General features: G+C 41.9%; 2 protein-coding genes across 2 annotated transcripts; one reads left to right on the forward strand and one right to left on the reverse strand.

Annotated features, from left to right (window-relative positions):
* The first annotated feature begins 2,091 nt into the window (after positions 1-2,091).
* On the forward strand, positions 2,092-8,376 carry LOC114792782 (pannexin-1-like). Its single transcript, XM_028984215.1, has 6 exons — positions 2,092-2,300; positions 3,863-4,002; positions 4,410-4,612; positions 5,952-6,456; positions 6,799-6,949; positions 7,130-8,376. The coding sequence occupies exons 1-6, from the start codon at positions 2,120-2,122 to the stop codon at positions 7,213-7,215; spliced, it is 1,266 nt and encodes a 421-aa protein (XP_028840048.1). The 5' UTR covers positions 2,092-2,119; the 3' UTR covers positions 7,216-8,376.
* A 5,053-nt stretch (positions 8,377-13,429) lies between these two features.
* LOC114792851 (probable G-protein coupled receptor 83) lies at positions 13,430-16,010 on the reverse strand. The gene is made up of 4 exons (XM_028984330.1): positions 15,649-16,010; positions 15,438-15,563; positions 14,722-14,855; positions 13,430-14,523 (listed from the first exon to the last, which is right to left on the reverse strand). Exons 1-4 carry the CDS (start codon positions 15,982-15,984, stop codon positions 13,833-13,835), a joined length of 1,287 nt encoding a protein of 428 aa, XP_028840163.1. The 5' UTR covers positions 15,985-16,010; the 3' UTR covers positions 13,430-13,832.
* Positions 16,011-19,865: the final 3,855 nt, after the last annotated feature.

The following is a 19,865-nucleotide window of genomic DNA, read 5'->3' on the forward strand; positions in this document are numbered from 1 at the left end:
TCATGGCTTGTGTAGTTTTTTACTATCAAAACTGGTGCTAGGAATGTTTTATAATGGAATAAACAGTTGAACTTGCATTTGGAAAGTCTTCTCTGTATCAATACCATATAAATTGCCAGGCATCCAGTTCTAACATGGAACATTTGTAGAAATCATAACATAAGACATAAAAAACAAAAGATAATTATGCTCACGCCAACTCTGTGTCTCTACTTACTGCCCCAATCCAGCAGGTCTGGCTAGTATCGGACATAGCAGCTTAAAAAAAAAGTAATTCAACTGTGAATCTTGGTCTGAGTCCAATCTACAAAACACAACCCAACAGTATTCCCCGATGTCAGTGGCCTGTTTCCGTAGGATAATGTGTTCCGCCACACTGCAAGCACTTTTCAGGAATGGCTTCAGTTCACGTTATTGATTTGGCCTTTGGATTCCCCAGATCTCGGTAGCTTCAGGATGCGCAAGAGGAATAAGTTCGATCCACAGAGGCCACACTGGACAACTTACAGGACTCAAAGAATCGTCTGCCGTCCATACAGCCGCGATTCAGATGTTTTTTTGACCCATTGTTTTATTATTATAAATACATGCAGTCCACATATATACACATATATACTCCATAAATCCATACCTCTAAATTATTCATCAAGAAGTGATGTGCCAGTTTCATGTAAATTATATATATATATATATATATATATATATATATATATATATATAGATATATATATATATATATATATATATATATATATATATATATATATATATATATATATATATATATATATATATATATATATATATATATATATATATATATATATAAACAACAGAAGCCAATACATAAAATAAAAAAAATATTATTGGTATTAGGGCTACGGTTGCAAACCTTTTCAGTCTAAAATCATTGTTACATCAATTTAAATTCAAAATGCACTAAAAAACTTTTTTTTTTTTTTTTGCAGACAGCCTCTGAGCTTATGCCCCTTTATTTAAAGCTCACTCTCTCATATTTGTGTCCTGCTTTACAGCTTATGACCAAGCTCATTTAAACAAGACACAAACTGTTCATCTGACTATATAGCCCTAACTCTCTCAGGCCCTACATTCAAAGATCCTGTCTCGTTATCCTTCATGACAGCAAAGACGAGCATTTGGAAAAATAACAACCTTGGCTGTGGCAGAGAACCACATGGAGTAAATAACAAGAAGATGTCCCCATTTTTGGCAGCACCTGGCAAATGGCAGTTTCTGCAAATTTTTAATGAGAACACTGCCGGAGCAAATTGCTTCGTAAAACTCCTCCTCTGTGGCAGGGCTCACAATGGACCGTTTGTCCCAGTTTCCGGGTACTTAAGTCCTGGCTGTGGTCCAGATGCACACTCAAGCAAATGAGTCCAGAACCGAGAACCTATTACTCGCGGTAGAGAGACAGAGAGAAAACAGAGACAGAGAGGTTCTGAACTGGATTGCAAAGGGAATCGAGATATCCTTTAATATCTTATACATAACAGTGGTAGTGGCCTGGTGGGCAACACACTCGTCCACGAACCAGACGACCCCAAAGGTTCACAGGTTCAGACCCCACCTTACTACCCCGGTGTCGCTCCATGTGTTCCTACTGACTGTAAGTGGCTCTGGATGGGGACGTCCGCTAAATGGCACGTGAATGTAAAACGTATTAGGCAATGATTGCCAAATGTGTGTTAAAGGTTTCCATCTCGGTTCCAACACTTTCTCGGTATAATATCCAGATGACACTCCATCAGTTTCCACTCCACGCTGCTATTACGTCAGACAGCTGCCAGTTTGATCTGTGACTGTGCAGAGAATTTTCGTTCTGTTCATTATTGCTCACTGCACTTGGCTGGATTAGACTGGACATATAAATAAAACTTGCAAAACACCATGATGGATGCACCGGACGCTAATAAAACTCGCGAAATCTTGTTACCTAGACGTCGTGGTGGACGTGAGATAACGAGACAAGTGCGGCGCGATCTCGACTCTGATGTTGGTGGGGAGAAGCGTGCGATTGGCCGGGGCCGGGGACGGGGTCCGGGATAAGACCGGGCGGTGTGGGGAAGGGGGGTCCTGACGCTTCTGCGCAGGAACCATGGCGATCGCGCACGTCGCGACGGAGTACGTCTTCTCCGACTTCTTGCTGAAGGAACCCAGCGACACCAAGTACAAGGGGCTGCGGCTGGAGCTGGCGAGCGACAAGCTGGTGACTTTCATCGGGGTGGGTCTGCCGCTGCTGCTCATTTCCCTCGCCTTCGCCCAGGAGGTGTCCGTGGGTGAGTACGCGGGACAGAGGAAAAGAGGGACAAAAACCGGCACAAAGAGGGACAAAAAACCGGCGCGTAGAAACAAGAATTGGCCGCGAATAACCACGAACCGCGCTGTCTTCTCGCGGATTCTGCTCAAGTGGGTTTTGGACGCACATGGGTCTCTGTGCGCCTTTGTTCGGTCTGGGTTCGAATAAGCGCCGGGTGTGTCCGCGTCTGGGCGCGGAGGGACCGACCAGCCAGCGGGAACAATGACATTAAAAAGGAGGCTCCCTCGCAGCGCCGTTCGACCTGTACGTCCACGCGGGAGCTTTTTATTACGGTGCGTGTTTATGCCTGTTACCCATGATGCACCGCGACACGTGATACGACGCCGCCTCGGCAAGTCCGAACACGCGCCACCTATACTCACAACACGCTGTTGCCATGGTGATAGCGCCGTCCAACAAGTAGACTACCACAAATAGACAGGACACGTATACTGTACAGGCCAAATGTTTGGCCACACCTTCACATTCAATGTGTTTTCTTTATTTTCATGACCATTTACATTGGTAGATTCTCACTGAAACTACAAATGAACACATGTAGAGTTATGTACTTAACAAAAAGTGGAGACCTGGCCTCCACAGTCACCAGACCTGAACCCAGTCGAGATGGTTTGGGGTGAGCTGGACCGCAGAGTGAAGGCAAAGGGGCCAACAAGTGCTAAACACCTCTGGGAACTCCTTCAAGACTGTTGGAGAACCATTTCAGGTGACGACCTCTTGAAGCTCATCGAGAGAATGCCAAGAGTGTGCAAAGCAGTAATCAGAGCAAAGGGCGGCTATTTTGAAGAAACTAGAATATAAAACATGTTTTCAGTTAGTTCACCTTTTTTGTTAAGTACATAACTCCACATGTGTTCATTCATAGTTTTGATGCCTTCAGTGAGAATCTACCAATGTAAATCATCATGAAAATAAAGAAAACACAATGGGAAGGTGTGTCCAAACTTTTGGCCTGTACTCTATATAATATCAACATGTACTGTACTGTATATAAAATCTGTGCTGTTGTACTATTAGCAGAAATATTTGTAGTAAAACAAAAGAAGATGGTGCACAACGTATCAAACCTTGATGCAATGCAACATGTAGCTAAGGGGAACTCCTGCTTCCCTGAAAGGGAGCTAAAAAATATGGGTTACTCAGTAAAGGTTTCAAAGAGGTCGTCATGTTATTGTGCATAGATTAGATGTTCATGAAGCAATTCATTGTACTGGCGTTTTTTTGCGGCATTCCTGTGATTTGCTCATGCATTTACATTTACAGCATTTATCAGACGCCCTTATCCAGAGCGACTTCGGTAGTTACAGGGACAGTCTTCTCCTCGAGCAACTTAGGGTTAAGTGTCTTGCTCAGGAACACAATGGTAGTAAGTGGGATTTGAACCTGGGTCTTCTGGTTCATAGGCGAGTGTGTTACCCACTAGGCTACTACCACCCACATGCATATGACTTGGGAATTTGTGGTTTGCACTGGAAGATCAAAAGTTTAGGTTGCCCACTGTAACCCTCGGCTCTGTCACAGGTACCCAGATCAGCTGTTTCTCACCGACAAACTTTTCCTGGCGCCAGGCCGCGTACGTGGACGCATTCTGCTGGGCAGCTCTGCAGCATCAGAAACCAGCGAATGATGGACTTCAGAGTGCGCCGTTGTGGCTACACAAGGTTAGTACTCCACACACACTCTTTATCTGGCCATTTGAAATATGACATGGCGTTCTGGAGATACATTCCCAAAATCGATCGGCAGGAAGAACAACACAGTGAAGCTGCAGTTCTAAGCCCTGCAACCAGCGTGGGAGTTAGAGCTTACAACAGAGCAATAGTTACAACACGTTAGTTACATTTTCTTACAGGTCTTCTTCAGGCATCTCCACAAGCAAAGACAAATGTTCTTCCTTTATCCACAATCTTAAGAGTACATGCCTCTGTGTAACATTCTTGTCAAACTGAACAGGTTCTGAATGTCAGTGGTGTTGAATGTCATTTTTATTCAGTATTCAGTACCCTTCAGTGCTCTTTTTTTCCGGCTTATTTTGTAATTTTCTCCCCACGTTTCTCATCCTCTGCAGTTTTTTCCCTACATCCTGCTGTTGGTGGCAATCCTAATGTACATCCCCGCTGTGTTCTGGCGCTTCACTGCAGCTCCCCATCTCTCTTCAGACCTCAGCTTCATCATGGAAGAGCTGGACCGCACCTACAACCGAGCCATCAGGATGGCCAAAAACCTGGCCTCCAGCCTGGACTCCAACGAACCCGCCGAGGACCCGCATGCGTACGTGTTTCATTGCTGAAGACACTTGCTGAACATTCATGATACAAGAAACTACTGTTTGCTTTTTATCCAGATTGAATTGATTTATTGAATTTCATTTATGGACCTGCTGTGCTGTTTGTTTCTAACTGTGCCTATTTCCACCCGAGTAGCACACTTGTTCAAGAAATTCAACCAAAGGAGATTTTTTTCCATAATTATCTATGTGTAACATTCTTCAGTTTAAAATGAAGAGTCTTTCTGAATGCCGAGTGTTTCTGTTAAAAGTGTCTCCGTAGTTTTTCTTAAGAGCCTACTAAAAGGTCTCAAAATTCAATTTACAAAATTGAAACACCGGCAGTCCTACAGATTACAGAACTCCCTGGTACAAAAAGAAGAACATCAACAAAATCACTTGTTAAATATGCATTAATGAAATTAAGGGAGCCTAATTGGAATTAATTAATTACATTTACAAAATTGAGTATACACCACATTCGTATATATTTTGTATTGAAAAACTACTGAGGAAGGATGCTCCACATTATTAAGCAGACCACACTTTTCAAGCAATATGGAAAAGAAAAAGGATCAAGGGAATTTAGGGTCCCAGAAGGTGTGAAAATTACCTCTGAAATGTATGTGGGGTTTCTTACTGACCACTTTCTTCCCTGGTACAAAAAGAAGAACATTAACAAAATCGACTTCATGCATGACAATGCACCATCTCATGCTAGAAGGAACACCACTGCATCATTGACTGCTATGGGTAGGAAAGGAGAGTAATCTCACCTTTTCCTGACCTCAGTCCTATTGAGAACCTTTGGGATATCTTCAAACAAAAGATCTATGCGGGTAGGCAGTTCACACCCAAACAACAGCTCTGGGTGGCGATTCTGACATCCTGCAAAGAAATTCAAGCAGAAACCCTCTAAATACTCACAAGTTCAATGGATGCACGAATTGTGAAGCTGCTATCAAATAAAAGGGTCCTATGTTAAAATGTAACTTGAACTGTTAAAATAGCTTTTGCCTTCAGTAAAGACATCTCCTAATGGTGCAAAGTCAACAAATGACCGTTTTCAGTTCTTTAAAACTTAATGTAAAATAGAATAGAATGAAAATCTGTTGTGTGTAATAATTTGGAACAGGGCATTTTAAGTATTTTATTTTTGCAAAAATCATTGGGGAGGTATATTCAGTAACATTCAAATTATAATCTAATGGTTGACTTATGCTCACTATCATTTGCAAGGAAAACCAGACAAGAATATAATAGTCATAATTATCATTTGAATGTGGTGTAAAAATGCTTACAATGCTGAAATTGAGATGGCTTTGTTTACTGCGATGTCTGCAGGGCTCTGGAACTGACCGAGGGTTGCTTTAAATACCCCTTGGTGGAGCAGTACCTGAAGACCAAGCGCCTCTCTCGAGCGCTGGTGCTGAAGTACGTGCTCTGCCGCGCCCTCACTCTGCTCACCCTGCTGCTGGCCTGTCTGTACCTGGGCTACTACATCCGACTGGCCTCCTCCAGCAGCGACGAGTTCTCCTGCGACATCCGCTCGGGCGTGATGCGGAACGACAGCACCGTGCCCGCCGCCATCCAGTGCAAGCTGGTGGCCGTGGGCGTCTTCCGCCTCCTCAGCTGCATCAACCTGGCGGTGTACCTGCTGCTGGGCCCTGTCGTGGTGTACGCCACGACGTCTCCCGTACGACAGGGCTCCCGATTCCTCCGGCCGTACGAGATGCTGCCGGCCTTCGGCACCCTGGACCTGACCACGTCTTTCTATGATGACCTGAGCATCTACCTGCTGTTCTTGGAGGAGAACCTCAGCGAGCTGAAATCATACAAGTGTTTGCAGGTAAGTCTGCCATTTTTAATGGCAAAAAATATTTCTGAGCCACCATGCATTGCACATGACAACGTGTCCTCCAGAGGTAAACACATGCTCATACATTTAGGAGTATATTTTGGGGGTTGGATTGATTTTTAAAAACGTCATAAATTTGCCCGACATCTTAACAATGTCTGTGGACCAGAGGCATGCAATTGATGCCTGGGTGGAAATATTTTTTCAGATGCCTGTGTAGGATATTATGTTACCAAAAGTGGTGAGTAATGTGTGATCATGCACTGTCATCAATAGAAGTTTCCGAGAGAGAGAGGGAGACTAAAATAAAAAAATGAATCTGGATACCCTCAGGTGTTGGAGCTGTTGCGGGAGGGAGGCGGCGAGGCGTTTGACACCATGTGCTTGCTGAGAACTCTGGGGCAGGTTAAAACAGATGTGGTGGATAAAAAATCTGATCTTCTTAAGACTGATGAGCAATCAGGGGGTGTTTCTGACCAAAAAGGTGAGTAAAAGTGTGTTTTTGAATAACTTTGGTGTCTCGTTAATTTAAATATATTGTGGTGCAATGACTCATTTAATCAATAAAATCAATTATATATAATGGATTATATTATGTATTATATACATTAAAATTAACTAGCATAAAAATGATACAAATAAATGTTTTTTTATGTCTCTGTAGATGCTGCTCATTTGCTGATAGAGGATGGAGGAAAGGCAGACAAGATCTGTGACTGCAAAAGGGAAATACGGCAGAGGGTGGTCTGAGACGTATTTGTGTGTATATGTTGGTCTAAAGTTCAGTATTTTACTATAAAAGCAGCTCACTGGTACGAATGTAAATCTTTGGTAGATTATGGTTTACACTTTACACTTTTGCCGAGCTTCATGTTTTGTGGTCTACATGGGGAGCAGACAGTGCGAGATAAATGGTTGGAAATGCAAGTGAAAGATAAATGCAATGAAATTGTGTATTGTGAGTACAGTTGCGTGTTGGTGTACTGGATAGGAGTGGATGGCTCTGCACGTATAATGAATGAGAATGTTGCTGGAGCAGCTGAAATCTCTCCTGAACTCTCATGCTGGTTATGTTGCTGTATTTAAATAGAGTGTACTGTTATGATCGGAGCCAATTTGTATCTGAGGGTACATCTGCATATTTGAAATCTTATTTGCCACCTCAGTGGCACCTTGGTGCTTCGGGATTTGAACTGGTAACCTTCCGATTATGGGTCCGCCTCCTTACCCAAAGGCTGCCACTGCCTCATATTGTTAGGAAGCTCTTCTTCATTTTTAGTGCTTCCATTTAGGAAAAGTGCAGTGTGTGCTGAATAAATGGTCACTAATTTGTATGAACTATGCCTGTAATTTATGGGTCATATGTTCTGATGTAGTTTCAGTGAATTTTTTGTTATGAAACTTGGTTATGGATTACTTATGCACAGAGCATATGACACATATACAAGATCATTCTTCTGGATGATGTCACATTCATGGGAAAGGACAATAAAAGAATCATGATAATAGGTTAATTAAATGACACAGCTAAATGTGACTAATTTAGTTTTAATTTAGCATATTATGTCATGCAATATTAGCTGAATCTTGAAGTTCATAAAAATTCTGTAATTGAAAGAAAGTGAAAGTGATGTGATTGTCATTGTGATACACAGCACAGCACATGGTGCACACAATGAAATGTGTCCTCTGCATTTAACCATCACCCTTGGTGATCAGTGGGCAGCCATGACAGGCACCTTGGACAGCCTCATTGGCACTTTGGCGGCAACCTTCTGATTACGGGGTGCATGATGCGATTTATTTGAGCTTGTAGTGTTGGCTGAACTCAGTTAATATTTGAATCCATTTGCCAAAATGCAGCAGATCTTCTTTGCTGGTTGTCAGAATAAAAAACCAAGAGCATGAAAATCATGTCTGTGGTGGTGTTTGACTGTGAAATTGATTTAAGGGTCGGGCTTTTCACAGGAGACATTTTCATAGCAGGCAGTAATAAATTATTAATTATTATTATTTGAAAACATTTTTAAAATTATTATTGAATTAGGTTGTTTTCAGCAAAACATGTCAGATGTGGGAAAAATTGCCATATATCAAATGTATCTGACAAAAAGCATTTTTAAAGGAGCTCATTCTTCACATTTCAGTTAAAAATGTCTTGATTATAAACTTGGGCTCAAGGCCTCCATCTGCTTTTGAATTCCTACCTTTTCATGTTTTCTCTTATCACTACTGCTGCCTGGCTGCTTAATAACGAGGGCATTTAGGGGGATTTGAGACGTGACAAATGCTGCATATTAATTTACAAGGTTGTGACTGGAATGGATATTATATTTTGCCAACTGTATCTGAATCATGTTCAGTATTTTTCTTGTAACCAAAAGCTGCTGTTGATTATGGTTCCGATTCTATGAGGCTCTTTATTCTGCATGTCCATTAATTCACATTGGTCTGCACATACAGAAGATGTCACGATTTCTATAAAATGTAATTAATCGTGCAGCACCAGAACATCTTTATAATCACCTGCAGTCACCCGCTGTTTGTGATGACAAGATCACCTAGAATCATCTTCAAAGGAATCTAGCAAATCACATTTACATTACATTGCATTGCATTTGGCAGGCACCCTTATTCAGGGTGACGTACAATTAAGATTACGTTTCTTGCTCAGGGATACATTTGGTAGTAGCCACTGGTCATCTGGTGGATTGGTGTGTGTGTGTTACCCAGCAGGCTGCCGTTTTGTTTTTGGGAATCTGCATCACCTCTCCTTTACACTCCTTGTTCTGACATAAACAGAATGATTTTTCCATCGCTGTGCTTCAGAGCCCTCACGGTATAAAACCAGTCTGATTTAAATCTATTGTTCATGCACCTCTTCATCAAGATGTCTTCATCAGGATATCTTTTGATTGCAGGAAATTACTTCTCTCTCTGAAGTCCGCTTCACTTGTGTGCAGCTTTTTTGGCTTTTTCTTTCAGTTTCTTGTAATCTTAAACAGAAGGTAACGCTGCGAAGGACTCTCAGGGATGAAAGGATGACTTTGAATCGTGAATGTTATCATTAAAAATGAACTAGGTTGACTGTTAATTTAATAAACAACCAGACTGACTTCAGGTGACATGCTTGAATCAATGCAAGGTTAGAACAAAAAAGGGACATTTTAAGAGGTGTCCTAATGGCACTGCAATAGTGGCAGAGCACAGACGCTCTCAGATGCATCTGAGTCATGTGGCAACAGCTTAAAATGATGGAAAAAGAGCAAAAGGTGAGATTTTGTACATTACTGTCAATTCATACACACTGTTTTAATAGGCACAGTAAATGTGCATATGGTTGGATTGATTTTAAAATGATTAAAATGGACAAACAGTGGTAATGCATCCAGATCTGTAACACGAGCAGTGAGTCACCAGGCCCCTTGGTGGCCAAACAGGAGCCAGGATAGGTGAGTAAAGAGCCATCAGCTACGTATCAAGTTCAAGGGCCTCCGGGGCTCTCAGCATGTTCTCTGTGCTGTGAGGGCATCTGGGTTGCAGCTGTTGACTTCTGAAAAATCTGAAATTAGCAACTGGAAGTCAATCAGGATAAAAGCATCAGATAAATGACAATGCAATATTAACAGCTCGTCCCTGATTGGAGACAGAAACATACACAGAGAACTATATAGTATGACAATATTAAAAAGGTATATTATATTATAGAGCCATATCTTGTTTTACCATTTATTTTATTATGTGTGTATTTCCAAGAAGAAAAAAAAACTATGGGACCATCTGAGATCATTTTCAATGTAGTTTGCAATTTCACCTTTCATTTTCACTTTCTGATTGAGATTAGTTTTAGGCAACCTTTAAAGAATGTTATTATCTCATTTGAGCTGTTTTATACTTTCAGCCATTCCTTATTTTTGTTCTTTTGATGAATGTCAGTAGATGAGTCAGTATCTCCATTAAACATGTAGGTATGGAAACAGCCATTTGTGCAAATGTCAACAAGACTTCATCTGCAAGCTGAAAAACAGCCTCTGTAGATTTAACCCTTCCTCCATAAACCATGCACCAAGTGGATTTTGAAAGTCAGTCTATTGTTCTGCTAATTGCCCATTTCCTGACAGATATGGCTGGTGAGCATTTTGCAAAGATTAGTCTTAGTAATTAAATTTAATTAGTTGCGTATTTTTTACTTTCAGGTAAGTGTTTCAGTTTTGTTTCTGCTGATAATGATAACTACACATTTTTTTATTTATCAGCGCAGCCCTGAACTGTTGAACCCAGTTGTGCTGGAAGCTCTGATTAGCCAAATGTGAAATGTGTGTAGCTCTGCTGTGTGCATTGGGACAAACTCACTCGTTCAAAACACAGAGAACAAACCCACATAAATATGTACATAAATAACAATGTCCAGGAATTGACAAGGATTTGCATTTTGCACAACATAATTGCAGCTACATTCAAATACATACCAAAATGCAAGATTCTGACTGATGCGCGGTTGATTGAATAAAAAAAGAAAAAATGATATGCGGTACCCAAACTGATTAAATGTTTGTAGCTGTTATCAATACTCATGTTTGTGGATACGACCAAGCGAGCCACAATTTGGCCGCACACCTTGCTCTGTTATGGTGAGACACGTCACACAGCAATAAATACAACATTTACACAGGAGCTTGTCGCCTGCAAATAGTCAAACGGAAAACAGTACAGAGCTAGACGGCTGCAACAGCTTAATTACAAATAACATAGAAGCAACATTAACACAAGACCACAGAGCCAATTTGTCTCAGACAGCAGGCAGATGCAGGGATGTGAGGTCATTTAATAAAGCCAGGGTCCAAAACGCATATTGTGGCATATTGACTTTAACTGAATGGGTGGTTGTTCCCTAGTGGGTAAAACACTCGCCTATGAACCAGAAGACCCAGGTTCAAATCCCACTTACTACCATTGTGTCCCTGAGCAAGTCACTTAACTGTTGCTCCAGGGTAAGTCGCTCTGGATAAGGGCATCTGATAAATGATGTAAATGTAAATGTAACTGTAAAAACACCTTAAAATCTGCATGTCTTGCATCCTGCAGAGTGGACTGTATTATAATACAGTACATGTAAACAGTTCAAGTCTAAGTGATTTGAGCACACAACTTTGTTTTTGTATGCACCAGCCAGACAAAGCTCATCCCATCATGTGATGCCACAGTGCCACCAATACGACAAAACAGGTTTAGTGTGTTTTGTGTCCTGCTTTAACCCCACGTTGTGTTGTGTGTTTTGTTTCCAGTTGTGTGTGTGTGGTTGTTTTTCCTGGCATGACACATCACTTCATCATGTATAAGATCAAGACTTCCTTCAAACATAAAACCGTTTGTAGAAGCAGGCTAAATATGCGAAGGCAACAGGCGAACATGCTTGACAGTTAAATTCAGCTGTGTGTGAAAAGTTTTATTCAACACCCATGTGACATGACTGTGTATCAAGCAAAACAGCAATATGTAGTTCATAGACGTTAAAGCTGAACTAGATTACGTTTCACCCTCACAGAAGCAAAGCTAATAACTTGTTTTTATTGGTTCAGTAGCCATGAGCCAGATCAAACAGAAACCTCTAATAACACAGCAGACAATGCTGTGCTGGCCTTCAAATGGCTCTCCCAAAGGAAGATAAGAGCCACATGGGAACTACACTTTGGGCATGAGAGAGCATAAAATTTTGACCAATTATGTTACCAGGGTGGAACAATTTAGCATCACCAATTATATTCTGGATGAATAACTGAATGTTAAAATGTTATACCTCATAAGCTAAATAAACGTTTTAGAAGACTTCCAATGGAGTACAGAACTATTTGTCTCATTGTGCTTATCATTCACTGGAACATTTGCACAAAGATATAAATGGATATTTGCACTGTGTTTATAAAATCCTGACTGTGTTCCTGGACTGACATTTCTAAATCAGAATTCATAACTGCACAAGGGTAGCAACCAGTTGAGCCACAAAACCCACTTTCTACCATTGTTTCCATGAGCAAGACACTTAACCCTAGGTTGCTCCAGGGGGGGCTGTCCTTGTAATTTGTGAATGTAAATTGCTCTGGATAAAAGCAACAGCTAAATGTTAATGAATGCTGTGCTAGATAAGAAACACAAAGGGGCCCTATTTTGACGTGTTGCTCAATCTTAATTCGAGCGCATTTTCTTTCTCATGTTCTCAAAATAATGAGTGATCGGTGGAGTGAGGTATAATTGTAAGTGCATTGCTATTTTATAGAAGCAGTAGCAGCAGCAGCAGCACCAAAAAAAATAATAATACATTTGCATAATTATGCTCATGTTGGACTTAAGTACAATGACAAAGTGCACCACAAATAACAGACTGGTACATACACTATGTTATTTGATCCCCTAATTTACATAAAAAAATTTACATACAATGTTATAAACCCAGCCACTGGGGATGCATGTGTCCATGTGTCCATGTTGGTGCCAGTCCCAAGCCCAAGAAAATGGGGAGGGTTGGGTCAGGAAGGGCATCTGGCATTAAACTTTTGCCAACTGTTTTTGGACAATCAGACCAGTTGGTTCCGATGTGGGAACCCCTGATGAGAGATGTGGCTATACATACTGGTATAATGCACTAATGCATTTTTCCATCAAAGGACAGATTCCTGAAAACTGATCTGATTTTCGAACATGGCATCATAATAGTTAATTGTGAGGCGACAAGCTTTTCTGATTGGTTTATTACGTTGTCCAGAGCACACACTGTTTTTTTTTTGTGCTGTCAAAGTAGCACATTTGAATTGGACATGCCCAAAAATGTCTTTAGCACTTCAAACTATGCATCAGATCAAATTGGGGGCCAATAAGACACCGATTATATGTGGCCACTCCATCCAATCCCCTCCAATTGCCCCTGGGCTCCCATTTCTTATGCTCTATGTGATTGAAGTGGCAGGAGATGAATCAAACTCATGAACTGCACATGAATTGACAATAAATACACAGAATCACTCAGTTACACAAAGATACCAGAATACGGCATGTGCCTCCATTACAATGTATTACACACATATACACAGTTTGACGATTTGGTTTTTATAATAGTTTGAAATGAATCTATATAAAAGTAGCTTTTTGAGTAACTCTTTTTGTGAGACATTCACGAGTGATCAGGCAAGGTCATTTGCTAACCATAAAATAATAAAAAAAAAACAATCAAGTCTACCTTGTCAGCTAGGTGGGGAAGTTGGTGGTGAACTACGCGTCTAAAATCAACCTTGGAACTTGTATTGTATCTGCCAGCCTCAGTGGGCAGAGTTTTCAAGCTGCCTGTTCTCATTTGACAAATACCTGCAATTCACTCAGCTTGCCATTACAATTGGCTCTACTGACAGAATATCAGTCCTCACAGACCCTGAGTGGGAGGCTGACCGGAGGGTGGAACGTTTATGTCTCCTGTTGGAGGGGCACGCCGGCGAAGGTCCCTCAAGCCAGGCGGTGCGGTGATTCCTTTCATGTCCACTGGACGGGAGCAGACTTTGTTCCTGTTGCTGCCGCTGCTGCTGCTGCTGCTGCTGCTGGGGAAGTGAGGGACTCTCTGGGCTCTTGGAGCACACACCCAGCAGCCTCTTCAGTTCTGCTCTGAAGCTGTGGTTGAGCCAGCAGTAGATGAAAGGGTTGTAGCAGGTGCTACTCATGGCCAACCAGTGGAAGGAGAAGTAGAGAGCGTTATTGGACTGGATGACTTTGCTGGAGAGGAGAACCACGTAACAGTTGAGCGGGAACCAGCACACTGCGAACACTGCCACCACTGACACAAGCATCTTGATCGTTCGCTTCCTTTTCCTGCGCTGGAGGAAGTACTGCTCGCTGGTGACGTCGCCTATAGCATTGGGACGCCACAGGCGCCGGGCCACACCCAAATACGCCCCACTGATCAAAATGAGGGGCAGAACATAGAGCAGGACAAAAGTAGCCATGTCTAGGTACTGCCAGAAGATATCCGAGGGTTGTGGGAAATCCGGCACACACAAGCAACGTACCACATCCTTACTGTTAGAAGACGAAGAGGAAAAGCACAGCGGAAGAGGGACAGGTATATGAAAATGTTTAAAAGCGGTGCAAACAGAGACGTGATTGTGAAGTTGGTCGGGAAGAGAGATGGAATTGGAAAAGAGAGAAGGGCTGGGTTAGGAACAGGGGCCATCATTTCATTAGAAATGCTGCAGTGGTCTTTCATCATGATTTTACCTGTAGACAAACGTGAAGAGTTTCTGATAGATGGCGTGTGGTAAGGAGAAACAGCCGCTCATCACCCATATCACTACGATGTAGATAAATCCGCGAGTTGTTGATATCCTTGGTCTCAGAGGATGGAGAATTACCTGAGATGAAATGAAAAAACAAACATTTCAATGTCTCAGACTAAATACGAATAGAACTGAATTAATGAAATCACTGATTAAAATGCATAATCAAACTTGAGAGGTTCACGGCAACACACAGAGGTGTTACACTGAATTAATGCAAACCTTTATTACCCACGGGTGGAAATTTAATCTCTGCGCAAGGTAACTGGACAACGTCAGTCTGCAGGATGAAGCCCTCCAGCTAAAACAGTAATTTAACCATTTATACCCCAAAACGACTGGGGGCAAATGCACCTTAAAAAAAAAAAAACAGGCAGAGGCTCTCCTGTGTGTGCTACTTTCTCACAACCTTGGTCATCATGTTCTTCCACTGAGCTTTATAAAGACATATTTTTTTTGCCCATTTTTGCCCATTTTTAAGCAGGCTATGTTTAGGCAAAATGATGCATAGAACTACATGAAATCCCATGAATTCATAAGCATATCATTGTCATTCTTGTCTCATTAATATAGCAGATTAACTATCTATCTACCTATAGGATCAGAAATGCTGCTTTATTGCTTGGTTTAGTTTTTAATGGCTGGGTCTGATCCTACCTGCCTCCTGTCCAGGGCGATTGCGGTCAGGGTGAGCGTGGAGACGTGCAGGGAGCAGTACTGGACGAACCGGCTGATGTGACACATGCCCCTACCAAACACCCATGTGCTGATCACGAACCGCACCTACAGGCACAGATGACGAAAATACATATGAAAAAAATGTCCATAGATTTCGATCTATTACCCCCCCTCTCCCGCCACGGCTTACCAGAGTGAACGGTGTGTTCAGCAGGGTAATGAGGATGTCAGATATGGCCAGGTTCACGATGAACAGGCTGGTCACCGAGCGCGTCTGCTTGTTTTTAATCACCACGTGGCAGACGAGCGTATTCCCAAACAGAGAGATGATGATGATGAAGGAGTAGGACATGATCAGGAAAACTTTGGTCATCGGGTTCTGGGACTCGGCTCCGTATTTCCGCTTGCCGATCGAGGTCTGCCAGTTGGCGAGGAAGCTCTCGTCCAGCGCGTAAAAAAGCGACCTGTTGAGCGCCCCGTCGCGCACGGCGTCCACGTAGGAGCCGTTCCGCGCCGAACTCTCCATCCTGCCGAAGCTGCAGAGCAAACACGCCAGAGTCACCCAGACGCACCCCATCCTCACGCCTGCTGCGTGAGCATCCACACTGCAGAGGAAACGATCCAAACTTCTCCTGCGGAAAGCTACCAATGACAAACCGAGATGGAGACGCCGCCGGCTGGTTTCTGCGTGGGGATCGTGGTCAGCACCACAGACAGCTCCCTGCAAACTAACCACGTGTTCACGTGATCGACGCACATCAGGAATTCTCACCTTCTTTTACTTGGTTTCTACATTTAATTTCCATTCTTGCCACAACTGAGTTAAAGAATGACATTTTTACATTTTTTTTGTAGTTGTTTTGGTTTATTTAATGGATGACCCTGCCCTGCTCGACAGCCAATAAAAAAAGCAGGTCGATACAGCATTGGGCATCCTGAGAAACACTGACACGAAGACACAAGCCTGGACCTTTTTTTTCTTTACGTGTCCTGGGTCGTGCTTGTTGGACAAGTTTATTGATCAATATCCAGTTTTAATCCATTAAAACACGACTGAATGCATTAAAATCTCAGTGCTGGGTTCAGATAGACAGGTGTCAGAACACACAATGTGATGCTGAGCAGCTCCAGAACACTCAAGGTGCCCTTCCTGACCTGCCGCCGATGCCAAAAGCCCCCACAAAGGTGAAACGAGCATTAGAACTGGACTTTGGGTCAAAGCCCGTTGGTCTGGTCCTATGAATCACGTTTTATCTTACATCACTTTGATGGCCGGGTGGATGTGCATCCTGAGGCACACATGGTACCAGGATGCGTTATGTAAAATTGATGAGCTGGTGAAGGCAGTGCGATGCTTTTGGCCATGTTCTGCTGGGAAACCTTGGGTCTTGCAGTCATGGGGTTATTACTTTCACAGCACAAATGCCTCTTTCAGAAGGCTTATGCACTCCGGCGCACTGCAAAAATGCTTCGAGAAGGTGTTCTCAGCACATCAACATCATCATGTGCAGAGCTAACACATGGCAAAGGTTGCTGAACCACCGGGGACAACCGCTGGACAGATTCAACACATTCTAGAAACGGCTCAATAATTCTAGAGAGAGTTCTAATGTGTTGACTTTGCCTCCAATCTCTCCTTTTCCTAATCCAGCTGATCGTATGCTGGGAAAAAAGTGACACTCATCTTACTCAATATTAGGTGGCCAGTGGCTATGGCGACATTACAAAGTTAATTAAATAGACAACAGCTGTCACAGAAAAGTGTCAATCAGCTTTATTGTCTGGCAAGTAGCACTGCTTCACAGGTGCCAGCAGGAAACGCGAGCTGTGAGTGCCCCCTGGTGGCCGGTTTTCTTCAGTTGATGAGCCACAGTGAGGAGGGCCAGGGTATGAGGAAGGGCCCCGACTTTCCTGCGGGGGGGGGGGCAGACTTGAGGAGGCTGTACAGTCACTTACTCAGAGGTTCAAACCCTACTAACTACCATTGTGTGAGCAAGACACTGCGAGTCTGAGTGTCTCCAGGTCGACTGTCCCTGTAACTACTGATGTAAGTCGTTCTGGATAAACCCCATCAGTGTTTCAATGAATTATTCTGTTGATAGTTTCAGCTTTATGGATGAAGATAAAAGCCTAAATGGGTTAAAATAGGAAATGACCAGAACTGGTTATTGTAAACATTTAAATACTGGCATTTAAAAACAGGATAAATCAACAAGAGACCACAATATTGCTTAGAAAGAATGCACCGTACGAGATAAAAAATCTCTTTAAGGGCACCTTTTGTTTCCAGCGGCAATCTTTTAATTAAATATAGTTGTTGGAAGATGGATATGTCGTTTGTACTAAAATAACAATTACCATGCAGTTCAGTGTTTAATTGGGGGCCTTATTTTATTATTATTAATCTTGTTACATATTCTTTTAGGAATGCATTTAGGGCATTATATGAATACGCTTTTAGGGCATTATAAAGTTGAGAAACTTGTACATGTAATACACAGTATGCTGTATTTTTTTATTTTTCAACCACCTCAGCATGTTTAAAAATGATGTTTGCCTGAGTTTAAATAAATAGGTAAGAATCCAGGTTTAGACTAAAGTATTTTAAATGCAAAACCTCATTTTATTAAAAATAATCTAGGTTTATTAGACAAGGCATGTTTTAATCCAGAATAATGCTATTGGCCTGCAATTGTGCCCAAAGACACCATTTTGCACCCCAATCTCTGTGTAAATTTCTTGCAGGAGGTTTAATGTTTAAAAAGTTTAATCAGATTCTGTGTACAAACCACTCACTGCACATTAGAATGGGGAGCGTGTATTAAAACCTGCTATGGTTGTCAGTAATGCCAATAATCTGTGACACATTGAGTGTGACATCTTCAGGAAAGGTGAGAGGAAGGGCAAATCTATTGATGCCTGTGTGAGACCTTTGCCCATCATTTTTCTCAGGAATATTATAGGAGCTTCATTATCATTTGAAAAAAAAAATTAAAAATGCTTAGAACATTGAGGACCCCGGATGATCTGGAGAGATTCTGTTAAGAAGAACGGACTCAGGTGCCGTGCTCTGTATTCTCCAGACTTATAAAAGGTTACTAGAGAAGACTCTGTGCTGTTATATTGGCTGCTGAGGGAGGAACAAATTGTTAAACGCAGGGGTGTCAACAATGGTGGCACATGAGTTTTAGTTATATAAAAAAAAAATGATTTTTTGATGAGGAATTTGTTTTCTTTGAATGAATTTTCTTTAATTAAAAGTGAAGAAAGTGAAGAAAAATTGTGACAGGCAGTTTATAACAATGATATGATTTAATGTGTTCCTGGAGATACATGTTCTGTCTGATCATTTAAATTGTAATGAAATGCCATTTATTTTCTTTATATAATGTAATGTGTTTGCACCCTCTTGTGCTTGAAATGATCACACAGACATGAACATGACATTTCATTTTCTCCTTTCTTTTTTCCAATCTTGCAGCTCTCGCTCAGACTAAAGACCTAATGTGGAGAACTATAGTTTTTGATTTTTCAGAGCAGGCCAGCTTTGGACTTGGACATGAATGGCCCCTGTTTGAGGTCCTGGAGTGCAGCAGGCTGTGAGAAGGAACACCATGGGTCATCATCTGAATAACGTGACGACACATCACTCCGTCATCAACTAGTTCCATGTGTCTCCACAGGCACGTCATGTTCCATGGGAGCACAGTGTCCCGTTCCGCATCACACATCATTAGCACACATTGATCTCCTCAGCAGTGTCAGAGAATGTTATGCATTGATGTGTTGCTGTGCAAGGATTTGTCATTGAACCCGTTGCCCCTTTGAACCAGGTCATTCCTTTAATTTCACCAGAATGCACTTCTATTGAAGGCTTCCTAGAATCTATTATTCAAGAGCCATGATTGACAGCTGCCATAACGATGACTCTTGATACTAAACCTGACTAATAAAAAGCACATATAGTTCAGACATTACAAAATAGAATACAACATTCACACAAAGTTGTTAACTGACTTTTAATTACGCTGTGGTTGCAAAAAACTCACTTCCTTTTTTTGTTGTTTTTAGAGAATCCTATTCACGAGCACGGAGGAAGTATTAGCTGGCTTGAATACGGGTATCAGGAGGTCTGCTTCCACTCTGCCCTGTTACTTGCATCTGGCAGCTAAATCAAAAATAGTAATGTAGTGGAAGCATTTCAACAGGGCAAGAGTTTTTGACTGCTTCAGAAGTGCATCAGCAGGCTCAAAAACACACATAATGTTGGCCATGATTATGCCAGGTAATGCATATAGGCATCATCAACAACCCACACAAAGCAAAACAGCCTCTCCACAAATTATGTTACACTTGGCCTATTTATCCAAGGCTTCTGTATAGAATTAAAGCACACCTGTTACCAAG

The sequence above is a fragment of the Denticeps clupeoides genome, chromosome 6 (assembly GCF_900700375.1).
Source record: "Denticeps clupeoides chromosome 6, fDenClu1.1, whole genome shotgun sequence".
Lineage (NCBI taxonomy): Eukaryota > Metazoa > Chordata > Actinopteri > Clupeiformes > Denticipitidae > Denticeps > Denticeps clupeoides.